Raw genomic sequence first — 12,500 nt, 5'->3', positions numbered from 1 at the left:
GTGTTTGACAACAGCAAGAGGCAGAAGAAATGGGATGGTCACAAATAGTTTTTCTTTTATTTGCTGTGCAGGTCATACACAAAGCTCTCTGGAGTAAAAACTAAACCTCTCATATGTGGAAAATATAACAGAGTGATAATTTACAGAGCCACTTTGTAAACATGCAGTAGATGCTTTAAAGAGGTTTGAAGAGGGATCTTGTGCTACACACAGGGAGGATAATAATATTAATAATAATAACAACAGTATACCAAGACTGCAAAACATTGTGTCAGATGAATGTCACGTATGAAAATCATATGCCATCAGGTCCAGTACGACTCAGCCAGAGATGCCCCTCAGCCGGGGTCACTGGGGGAGGCTCACCTCCACATACCACAACCCCCCCCAGGTCACGTTTCAGTGGCATCCTCTGAGCCGAGCGATGGAAATGACCTTTCACTGAGATAGAGGAGGAATCACTCAAGGGTTGATGAAGTGAGGTAGGATTTGTGGTTATCAGAGTGAAATAGGCCCCCCCTGCCCCCCCCCCACACACACAAAAAACCCAGATGATCACCAGCCACAGTGTGTGTGTGCAAGGGCGTAGGAACCGGGGGGGGGAGGACAAGTCCCCCTCAATGTGGGGGGGGGGGAGTTTCCCCCAATAAACAAGAACGTCCACTACCAGATATGTTTATAAATATCTATAATGTTGGACATGTACTGCCTGTGTGTGCCAGCACTCATGTCATTCCCATCCCACAATATGGAATAGTCAGTGATGTACACATGTCTAGCCTTTACGTTTTTGTCTCAAATAGCTTAAAAATGGTTAATTTAGCTGCTGAAATTAAAATAATAATAATAATCTTCCTTATCATATGGCCATGAAACGTGTTTTTCTTTGCTGAAAACTGTTGTAAAATGGCAGTTTAAAACTGTTTTAAAATAAAAAAAGCCCCCGTACCCCCCTAATGGGTTTTGTCCCCCCCAATATAAAACTCTGTCCTACGCCCTTGGGGGTGTGTGTGTGTGTGTGGGAGCCGAAGTCCATGGGGGGATGGAGCTCTATAAACTACTAGGCTGATGTGCTCTGAGTGCTGTGGTCCTGTGAACAGAGGTGAATATTTGAGATTTTACAAAGGTCAGCATGTGGCTGCAGATGTCAGTCAAGCCGCGGTATCACCGCACAGCTTCGCTCACAACCCACCTCCACCCATCATCCACCCATTATCCCAACCGCTGAGCCTGCTCTCAGGGTCGCTGGAGCCTATCCCAGCAGTCATGGGACGGCAGTGGGGAGACACCCTGGACAGGCCGCCAGGCCATCACTCAGGGCCCACACACACACACACAGTTTAGTACGGCCGAGTCACCTGACCTACATGTCTTTGGACTGTGGGAGGAAACCCACACAGACACGGGGAGAACACGCAAACTCCACACAGAGGACGACCCGGGACGACCCCTCAAGGTTGGACTACCCCGGGGCTCGAACCCAGAACCTTCTTGCTGTGAGGCGACCGTGCTAACCACCGTGCCGCCTGACCCAATTCCATGTGACGTAAATCTCCACTTTAATGGCCTTGGCTTGTGTTTTGGAGAGTCCGGTTTGCAGCTGTGCTGCTAAGGGGTGTACCAGCAGTGGCCCAGGTGGGTCCCTGCTGACACCACAGCTTAGACCGCCGTGGTCTCTGCACAGACGCTTCAGTGTTGATCAGAATGGGCTCTGAAAGTCAATATCAACGTGTCACCGATGCCAGCTGGTTAGCGGTCAGTGATACGAAACCGCCACGAGAGGGTCGTGGTCACCTCCTCAAAACTTCAGCATCCAAGTACTCGTGAGAGTACTCCTCAGTGTTTTATTTCTTCTTTACTTATTTAGACGAGATGAGTACAAGCCTTATTTTTATCCCGTTCACTTTTTGCTCTCTTTCTGTCCAGTTCAGTGCATTAACAACCCCACAGGGGCGCCTCTCGTGTTTGTTCCAACGCCTGCGTTAAGGGGGGGGGGCAACAGACAACCTAAACTGGGACAGTTCAGAATGAGGTACTCACGGTTCACTTCACATACAACACTTTCCCAGTTTAGAAAAAAAAAAAAAGCTTAGTGGTTTTCCATCTTAAATGATTTATCTGGGGAGCGTGTCGGGTGTGTTTGGTGTCAAGAGCGCGAGCACGGCGTCCACTGCGCCACAACAAATATACACAAAGATATTTATGTGCCTTGTGGGAACAGGATAGGTCATATAGGGGTTGATTTTAGTCCAGTTCAGAATCCAGTTCTGTCGATGCCGGGGTCTAAATAAGGGCCACACATGGGAAGGGGTGCACATTTCGACTTCACTGTGTTGTTTTATGGGGGCAGGTGACTCCGCTTGGCGGTGAGATGGTGCCGTACCGACACAGTATTTCCACGGAGTCTGACTAAATACATATTGGGGATGCTCACATCACATACCAATCAAGGAATGCTTTTTCCTTCTTTTTTTTTGGATTTTCCCCCTTTTTCTCCCGAATTGTATCTAGTCAATTACCCCACTCTTCCAAGCCGTCCCGGTCTCTGCCCCACCCCCTCTGCCGATCCGGGGAGGGCTGCAGACTACCACATGCTTCCTCCCATACATGTGGAGTCACCAGCCGCTTCTTTTCACCTGACAGTGAGGAGTTTCACCAGGGGGACGTAGCGCATGGGAGGATCATGCTATTCCCCCCAGTTCCCCCTCCCCCCTGAACAGGCGCCCCGACCGACCAGAGGAGGCGCTAGTGCAGCGACCAGGACATATACCCACATCCGGCTTCCCACCCGCAGACACGGCCAATTGTGACTGTAGGGACGTCCGACCAAGCTGGAGGTAACACGGGGATTCGAACCGAAGATCCCCGTGTTGGTAGGCAACGGAATAGACCGCTACGCCACCTGGACGCCCCCGATATGATTATAATTTGATTATTTCGTTAAAAAGAATAAATGAATGGAAACCATTAAAGTTGTGATCCAGGCTATTTTTTCTTAATGCACAAACATTGTCAAGCAAGGTTTGTTCAAAATGGCTTGGTTTTACTGACTTTAATGTATTTGGAGTGTGCATTGTGCAGTTGTGTTATGGAGTAAAGTCAGCAGAAACTCAATATTGAATGACTGAAATCAAATCAGGACAAAAAAACGCTTGATTGGGACATTCCTAATAAATATAACATAGAATTCTGGCAGGAAATGTAAGGCTTCAGTAAAAAATGCAGTCTCAGTCTTATTCAGGGGACTAAACCGTGGACTCTTTGGGCCCCTCGCGGGCAGCGTTCTTACAGCCGTAAAGCCACTTAATGACGCGGGCATTTCTCTCAATGATCGACACGCCGGATGGAAGCTGTTCTGTCAGCTCCTCCTGGAACAGCCCCTCGCCCGAGTGGCGGGAGAACTCGCTGGGCTCTGAGCCACCGCCACCTCCCCCGCCAACACTGCGAAGTGCCAGTGAAAGTGTGTCAATGGAACTGGCCCCACCCAGGAAATTCTCACGGCCCAGCCGTTCAATCATATCCATGTCCAACCCGCAATAGTCAAAGAAATGCTCCTGCTCGGACAGCGCCACTGAGCAGCGCAGACGCAGTTCTGACTTGGAGCGTTGCAGTTCCCCAAATCGCCTCCTGGGTGATGGTGGGGGTGATGCTCGCCTCCAGGGGTCATTCTCATCATCATTGTCACTCAGGAAGTTAGTGACACTGTTGCTACCTGCGTTGCTGATGCTGTTTGTAAATCCATGCTTTGTGTCCAGGGTAGAGTTAAGCCCAGGGCTGGAGATAGATCCTGGAGAACGTTCGTGGTCGGTCTTACTGGACCTCCTGCTCCCTGCTCCTCCATCCGTGGTGTCTTTGTCATTGGTCCAGGACATGCGGGAGTCTCCGTCCCGAGAAGGAGCCTTTTCCTCACTGATGACCATCTTCTGGGTCCCTCCCTCACCTCCACCACTTTTCTCCCTCATGGAGTACTGGAAGAGACGGCGGACGAAACTATAACCCTTCACCTCCATGTTGTTGTTCTCTGTGCCTGTTGCTCCATTTGGGCTTTTGCACTCTTTTTTCTGCCGGTAGATGACCAGGGAGTCTGGTCGCAGCATGCGCTTGCCCGTGCTCCTCCTCAGTATGGGGGCACTGTGCGGTGCTACCAGAGGGGCAACAGTAGGAGTCTTGGGGCTTGCAGGTGTCATGTTGTTAAAATTACTCCTGTTATTTGCCTCAACATCCAAGTTGGTGCCTAGGTTCTCCTTTCTCGAGTCGTCATTTTCGTTCTCATCTCGTGATTTAAGTGCGCCGGTGAGTATGGAGGCTGGAGTGTTGGATGACCGGCGTGGGGGCAACTGGGGGGTTGTTGTGCTGGGTATGGTAAGAGGTCGTCGGGGTGGTGGTGGAGGTGTTGCACAGGGTACCAGTACGGGTTCCTGTTTGTTATTAATGACCTGTTGGCTCTTCACATATTTGGCTTTGTCTGCCTCCAGCCTCTCTACCGCGCTTGTTGCGCGACCGTGGCCACCTCCATCTATCTGCCTGCGAAGGTAATCTGGACCCTTGTTGAGGAGCCTCAGAGGAGAGGGGGATCCGATGGGTGTCAGAGGCTTCATATTGCTTCACCTGGTTGGGCAAAGACATCAAAACTGCAGCCTTCAAATTTGAGCTAGCTCCTTCAACGAAAGGCGCCCTCCTGGGGTCTGGTGTTGGTCCTTTAAGTTTTCTCAAAACAAGCGGCAGCTTTTGAGTGAGTTTTTAACTAGAAATAAAATGGAGTGGCTTCCATTTTTTTCTCACAGCTCTCGATTCTCCCTGGAGAGGTAATAGGTAGGTAGAGATTCCAAAGACCACAGGGGCAGAATTTACTGTAAAGTTTTCTATAGATAGCTTATGTTCTCTTTGTTGGGCAGTGTCAGAGCCCAGACACATTGCTATCTCAATCCAGTGTTTACTTAGGCATCTGGACAGAGGGGCAGGGCACAGGGAAATCCTTTTTCCGTCAGCCAAGAGCACTCCAAAATGAGATGCTGCCTGCCCACAGCGCAGCAAAAATAGCAGGCTGCACGTTGAAAAGGTTACTTCTTCCTCCTCCCTCCCTTTTCTTCTTTTCTCTCTCTCCCCCAACACCACCCTATTCTGTTGATTTTTCAGCAACGTCTGCCTTGGGAAATGAGATATAATGGCCTCAAATATTTGCTTAGTGCAGGCCGCCAGAGGGACGCCAAGTCGAGAGTCTTATTGTCCGGCACCCATCGTGTTTGAGGTGACCTGAGTGTGGCTGGCACCAAGGCACTTGATACATTGATGGACAGAAGGGAAGGTGGAGATCTTGTCCTTGTCCTCACCTCGCCTGCTCTCAGGAAACCTTGGGAGACAACAGAGAAAGAGAAAGAGTGGTTTTAGTTAGTGCTGCTGTTCCCCGAGGCGGGCAGAAGAGACCAGATGACAGAGAGGACAGTGGTCCCCAAAGCACAGTCAGGCCATGTTTACCTAAAGCTGACTGCCATTCCATATGTGGGAATAAGACTGTATAATAAGAATATATCCGTTGTTTTCAAACCATGAGTGCAGACTTGTAAGTGGATCGCAGTAAGGGGCCAGGTGGGTTGCAGGATGTCCACAATAAATACATTTTGGTTGGAGACAGAGGAATAAAAGGCGCATTCCTTCCTCCTTTTTTTTGTGATCAAGCATCTGTTTTTTATTTACATAAAATCCTACATAAATCTTAACAGTGTAGTGAAATTTTGACTTCTTCAATATTACACTTTAACTACAACGGTAGACAATTAGTTACAGTCATAGTTTTATTGGACTTGCAGTGGTCTACTGTCTGTCTTTACAGAGTTTTTGGACCTCATTGGTCTTGAATTGGACTCGGCACCATAATGTTTCTGACTTGACTTGGACTCGATAAGCTTTGGTCTCAGACTTGACTCAGCTTTATCCCCCTGAAGACTTGATCTGGATTTGGTCTCAACTTGGGTGGTCTTGACTACAAGGCCGTTGCAGAACTACTAAATATAAAATGTACGTTGCATTAAAACGTTTACCTGGCATTGTGATCTAGTGCAGCAAACAATGAGAGAACAGCTAAGGGTTAAATGCAGTGGCGGCTGGTGCTAAAAATGTTTGGGGGGGGGGCGCAATCTACCTTGGCACAGCACACCTGACAGCTGCTTTAACTTGCCCACATTCACAGAGTTATTAAGAAGGACAATGTAGCCTGTAGATTTTATCAGGGTTCGTAGATGGTGGATGATTGACAGGCGAAACAAAGCGTGGTGGTGGGTGTGAACATGATTGACAGCCACGAGAATTGTCCAATCACATTAGATCAAAAACCATTAAAACAATACCAATTCACTGCCAATAAAAGTGGGGGTGTCTGGGGCGAACAGAACTGCGCCCCCTGGAAAATCTGAAGAAACCAATCAGACAGCAGCCTCAGGTCACCTGCTCGCCACAAGTCTGAGGGCTTACGTAAGGTATGGTTTGGGCGGTGCCCCTCACCCAGGAAGTATATGTATTCAGACAGGAAGTATATTTATTCAGGCAGGAACCAACCAAATACCATTTGAGCCAATATTTAATGCTGCTGACAGGCGCTCACAGACTGACAACACTTTTATTTCATAGTTATTTGCATTATACAACTACATTATATTTAACATGTTTAAGTAGATTTTCATCTCTTGCTATCTGAAGGGCGCCCTGTACTGGCCAGCTGCCGCTGGTTAAACGTCTGCTTTGGGACGTGTTTGCTGATGCATGGACTGAATGTGTGACATTGGCATACCGGGACAATGTCACGATGCCAGGCTGAAGTCAAACCGTGTTTTCTGCCTCGGCACTGAATGCTCGATGTCCAGGGTATTCTCTAAGTGAATGCATTAGGTTTGAGTTCATTAGCATCACTATGGAACTTTCCCTGCATATGCAGCGCTGCATGAATTCCCAACCAGCTGCAGCAAAAGCCAGATTAATCCCATTAATGTTTAAACAACTCCTACCTATTTAAAACGCTTCCAGTAAATCGATACCTCTTGTCACATAACACCGACTCTTTCACAGCCACGGTAAGGTCACAGCTCGCTTCTTAAATTAACAAGCCTCAACAAAAGTTATACGGCACTTTAAACCCTCATTCATGATCGTGTAAAATGCTCACTGACACCGTGTGTTGTCGCACGGAAAGAAACTTCCATATTTTTAGGTGCTTTCAACACGGTGGGATTTGGAGGGAGTGAGAAGGAGGGAGGGAGCGCATGTGCCTCTGGCGATATAAGCTCTATCTGAGGAGGCGCAGCATCTAGAATATTTATAGCTGCAAACCATGCCAGCAGAGTTATCATATGTCTATATGTGCATGTGAGTACCAGTGCCTGCATTGTGTGTATTTGTACACATGCTCTGGTTTGCTTGCACGCCTGTGCCCAAAATGTGCATACGTGTGCGTCAGCAGAACTCCGTGAGGCGTGGCTCAGCAGATCACAGAGGGTTTTAAGCACAGTTGGTTGGTGGAGGATCCGACTTCCTCCAGAATCCTTAGTCTGCTCTCTCTTCGTTACACGCAACAGAGAGGGAGGACGTACGAGGCTGCCGTGTGCAGACGGGGGGGGGGTGTAGACAAAGAGCACGTTTTTAAGACTTAAAGTGGTTAGAAAAGACCTGGACGCACAGGTGGTGGCTGCTTCTCATCCGCGTCCCCCTCAAAATGTACGGAGGGTCCGTTTGGAGAGGAACCCCCTCCCTCTGCTACGCCAGACAGCTGGACAGAGCCATATTGTTGTCCTGACGCTCGCTTCGGGCCTGCTTCAGAATACAGCCAGTGCTATTTTGGCCTCGCCTCCATGTAAGGGAAAACAATGAGCGACCTCCTACGGCAGGAAACGGATCCATGTTTCATCTTTTAGGGAGAACCGGGTGACACCATTAATAGCGGCAGCTGCCTTACACATGCGAGCACTTAACCTACACTTTTTTTTAGCTTTGCTGTTGAAGCATTCCCGCTTTATGGGTTAGCTAACAGTAGACGGTGATAAAGTGGCACATGACAACAGTATTCTGTCAGGCCAGACTTGAGCCTGTGACAATGTAAACAATGCATACTGTCAGAATCATTGCTAGGCAAGTACAACAGCTGTTCAAGAAATGTGACCCTGTTAATTGGTTAATTGGTTATGAAATATGACGAGACGGTCCCTCGATAAAGGATTGACACATTAAGTCGAGCAAAACATAAAATGCCACTCTATTGGTGCAGACCAACCTGATCCCACAGAAACAAGTCACATGACCATGACCTCGTAACACTCGCATCACGTGGTGCCGGCACGTCATGTGTTAAGATGGCGGCACCACGGAAACAGTGCCAACAGAAAGTCAGTTAGGATCCTTTGTCGTGCCGGATACACAAATTCCCTGATTCAGCAACATCATGCAACGAGCGGTGTTTAATATTTTCTAGTTAACAACATTTTATTTTATTGTCGTTTGACTGAATTTATTATAGTGCCTTCGTTACGATTTTTTGTTCTCTAAAAATCCTGACCCAAACCCTGACCCTAACCTCCATCCATCCATTATCTGAACCGCTTATTCTGCGCTCAGGGTCGCGGGGATGTTGGAGCCTATCGCAGCAGTCATTGGGCGGCAGGCGGGAAGACACCCTGGACAGGCTGCCAGGCCATCACAGGGCCAACATACACACACACACACACACACACACATTCCCACCTAGGGACAATGTAGTTCGGCCGAGTCACCTGACCTACATGTCTTTGGACTGTGGGGGGAACCGGAGCCCCCGGAGGAAACCCATACACACGGGGAGAACATGCAAACTCCATACAGAGGACGACCCCCAAAGTTGGACTATCCAAGGGCTCGAACCCAGGACCTTCTTGCTGTGAGGTGACCGAGCTAAGCACTGCGCCACCGTGCTGCCCAACCCTAACCTCATTACATCAAAATGAGTAAAATCACACACAATTCAGTGTTTTTAGGGAACAAAAAAATCGTTGAATCAGGGAATTCATGTGTCCGGCATGACAAAGGATCCTAACTGACTTTCTGTTGGCATTGTTTCTGTGGTGCCGGGCACATCATATTAACACATTACTCGCTGGCACCACATGATGCGAGTGTAAGAGGTCGTGGTCATGTGACGTATTTCTGTGAGATCAGGTTGTGCAGACAGACATGCTGCACTGACAGGATGACAGTATATGTTGTTCGTCCGTCGCAGCGACGAGGACCATCTAGTCATCCTGTAGGGGCCGAATTCTGTGGGTGCGAAGATGGCTGGTTAGTCCAATCTGCGCCCTGAATGTTCTCTGGCAGTGTGGGCATGGGATAGTGGGAGTAGCTGCAGGGTTGCTGGCACGGTCTTTCCTCCCCTGCCTGCGGCTCTCTGCTGCAGCAGTCCTGGGGGCCTCACATGTGTTTGCACCATTTCGGACAGCTGCACGTCACTCTCCTCTGTTCAGAGCTTCTGTTCCCATGTGTTGTAGTTGATGGGGGAGGCCTTTAACAAAACCTTCAAGGTGTCTTTGAAACGCTTGTTTTGGCCACCATGGGAGCGTTTGCCTTGCTTGAGTTCACTATATAACAGTTTCTTTGGGAGCCGGTGGTCTGGCATGAGAACTACGTGGCCCACCCAACAAAGCTGTGATTGCATGAGGATGGTGTGTATACTCTGCAGTCTTGAGCGAGTGAGGACCTCTGTGTCAGGGATCTTGTCATCCCACTTTATGCTAAGAAGTTTTCTGAGGCATGTGGTGTGAAAGTGGTTTAGTGTTTTTGCATGGCGTTTGTAAACTGTCCCTGTTCCGCAGCCGTAAAGCAGTGTGGTGAGAGCTATGGCCCGATACACTTTAATTTTTGTCTCCTGGGTGATGCCTCTCCTGTTCCACACATTCTTGTGGAGTCTGCCAAAAGCAGTACTTGCTTTAGCAAGTCGTGTGGTCATCTCTTCATCAGTGGTGACATATCTGGAGAGAGAACTGCCCAGGTAAGTGAATTTGTCAGCCGCATTTAATCGATACCCATTTATGGTGATGTTGGGTACATTGTTTGGCTTGCCAGGAGCTGGCTGATGAAGTACTTCAGTCTTGTCTATGTTGATGGTGAGGCCGAAGTTGTTGCAAGCCTCTGAGAACTTATTGGTGCTTTGTTGCATGTTGGCTTCGGCTGTAGCGTTGAGGGCGCAGTCATCGGCAAACAGAAGATCGTTGATGGTTGCTGTTTTAACTAAGGTTTTTGCTTTAAGCCACTGAAGGTTGAAGAGAGAGCCATCAAAACGGTAATTGACAGCAATGCCAGCATCCCGCTCTCTGAAGGCATCTGACAGCATGGCTGAGAACGTAAGGCTGAACAGGGTTGGGGCAAGGACACAGCCTTGTTTTACCCCGTTAGAGACAGGGAACAGCTCAGATGACCTCCATTGTCTTGGACTCTGGCTAGCATGCCATCGTGTAGTTGTCGTACGATGGAGATGAACTTTTTTGGACATCCATATTTTGCCATGATTCTCCAAAGGCTGTCTCTGCAGACAGTATCAAAGGCCTTGGTCAGATCGACAAAAGTGGAGTACAGGTCAACATTTTGTTTCTGGCATTTTTCTTGAAGCTGGCGGGCAGCAAACACCATGTCTATGGTCCCGCGTTCTTTCCGGAATCCACACTGACTCTCAGGTAGAAGTCCTCTCTCTCTCTTTCTCGAGGTGTGCGCTGAGGCGATTTAATAAAACTCTTGCAAGCAGCTTGCCGGCAATGGACAGCAGGGAAATTCCACGGTGGTTATCACACGATTGGCGATTTCCCTTGCGCTTATAGAGGTGAATAATTGAGGCATCTTTAAAGTCCTGAGGTACTGTTTCAGTCTGCCATATGAGATGAAACAACTGCTGAAGTTTCTTAGCAATCGCAGGCCCTCCTTCTTTATACATTTCAGCTGGGATGGAGTCTGAGCCAGGCACTTTTCCGCTTGACAACTGACTGATTGCCTTCAACGTCTCTTCCATTGTTGGAAGGGTGTTCAGCATCTCATCAGATGGAATTTGGGGTAGTCGATCTATGGCTTCATAGTTGATGGTAGACAGTATGTACTGACAGTACAACAGTATGACAGGATGACAGTATGTACTGACAGGATGACAGAATGTACTGACAGGATGACAGGATGACAGCATGTACTGACAAGACGACAGTATGACAGCATGTACTGACAGGATGACACTATGACAGTATGTACTGACAGGATGACAGTATGTACTGACAGGATGACAGGATGACAGTATGCACTGACAGGATGACAGTATGTACTGACAGGATGACAGGATGACAGTATGCACTGACAGGATGACAGGATGTACTGACAGGATGACAGTATGTACTGACAGGATGACAGGATGTACTGACAGGATGACAGGATGTACTGACAGGATGACAGGATGTACTGACACTATGACAGTATGTACTGACAGGATGACAGTATGCACTGACAGGATGACAGTATGCACTGACAGGATGACAGTATGTACTGACAGGATGACAGTATGTACTGACAGGATGACAGGATGTACTGACAGGATGACAGTATGTACTGACAGGATGACAGTATGCACTGACAGGATGACAGTATGTACTGACAGGATGACAGTATGTACTGACACTATGACAGTATGTACTGACAGTATGACAGTATGTACTGACAGGATGTACTGACAGTATGACAGGATGACAGTAGACTATGCAGAAAGGTGAATCAGTTCATTGGGACACAGCGTTTAGTGGGAGAGATGTTTCATCATCATTTAAGTGACTTTTTCCAGCCTCCCACTAAATTTTGCATGCAGACGATCTGAGTCAACATTCTGGGATTTCCTGACCTGGGTTACTGAGCGTGCATCAAGAGACGGTAAACTACACCTTCAAAAGACCAGACATGCACTTGTTTCCAGAAAACTCCTACAAGTCGTTTTGGAAACAAGTGGGAGAAGAAGAAAAAAAGGATTTAACAACTGAAATACGCGACTAAGTTACCTGCTAAATTAGCTTGCAAGCTTTTTTATTGCCTTGGTGCACAAATTCAAACTGCACGACCAGTTCTCACACCGACACTGAGACCTAAACCTAAGCGAGCCCCTCATCACGTAGTACTCAGTATCGCAGCAGAACTGGGCATTTCATGTAGTACTGCATATTTCACTGCTGCAGGGATCCCAAGTCAACTGAGTTAAAGTACAAGAAGCGAGACCTAGTGAAGTCTCACTCCCCCTGAGTATGAAGGGGGGGGATTTTAACCCTGTACCCCTTTACTAGACCCGCCATCTCACACAAAACTGCAAATGAGCTAATTACAAGCAACAACACATTAGTGGGAGACTTGACCCGCTCCTTTACAACAGCTCCTCTACCTCTTCAGCCGTAGACCAGCCTCTCAAATGGCCTGCCTTCGTAAACACCCCGTCGCCATAAATTCAGGCAGGAGGGGAGATAGGCTACATTTTC

At 48.2% G+C, this 12,500-nt stretch overlaps 1 protein-coding gene across 1 annotated transcript; it reads right to left on the bottom strand.

Moving 5' to 3' along the window:
• Positions 1-39: 39 nt before the first annotated feature.
• Positions 40-5,325, bottom strand: fam110d (family with sequence similarity 110 member D). Its single transcript, XM_056286204.1, has one exon. The coding sequence runs from the start codon at positions 4,596-4,598 to the stop codon at positions 3,246-3,248; it is 1,353 nt and encodes a 450-aa protein (XP_056142179.1). The 5' UTR covers positions 4,599-5,325; the 3' UTR covers positions 40-3,245.
• Between the last annotated feature and the right edge of the window lie 7,175 nt (positions 5,326-12,500).

The sequence above is a fragment of the Lampris incognitus genome, chromosome 9, assembly GCF_029633865.1.
Source record: "Lampris incognitus isolate fLamInc1 chromosome 9, fLamInc1.hap2, whole genome shotgun sequence".
Classification (NCBI taxonomy): domain Eukaryota; kingdom Metazoa; phylum Chordata; class Actinopteri; order Lampriformes; family Lampridae; genus Lampris; species Lampris incognitus.
The sequence above is the reverse complement of the archived record's forward strand: the minus strand, read 5'-3'. Positions and strand labels throughout refer to the sequence as shown.

Bases quoted from the DNA above. Each gene is read 5' to 3' on its own strand.
- fam110d (XM_056286204.1), bottom strand. From the start codon at position 4,598: ATGAAGCCTCTGACACCCATCGGATCCCCCTCTCCTCTGAGGCTCCTC.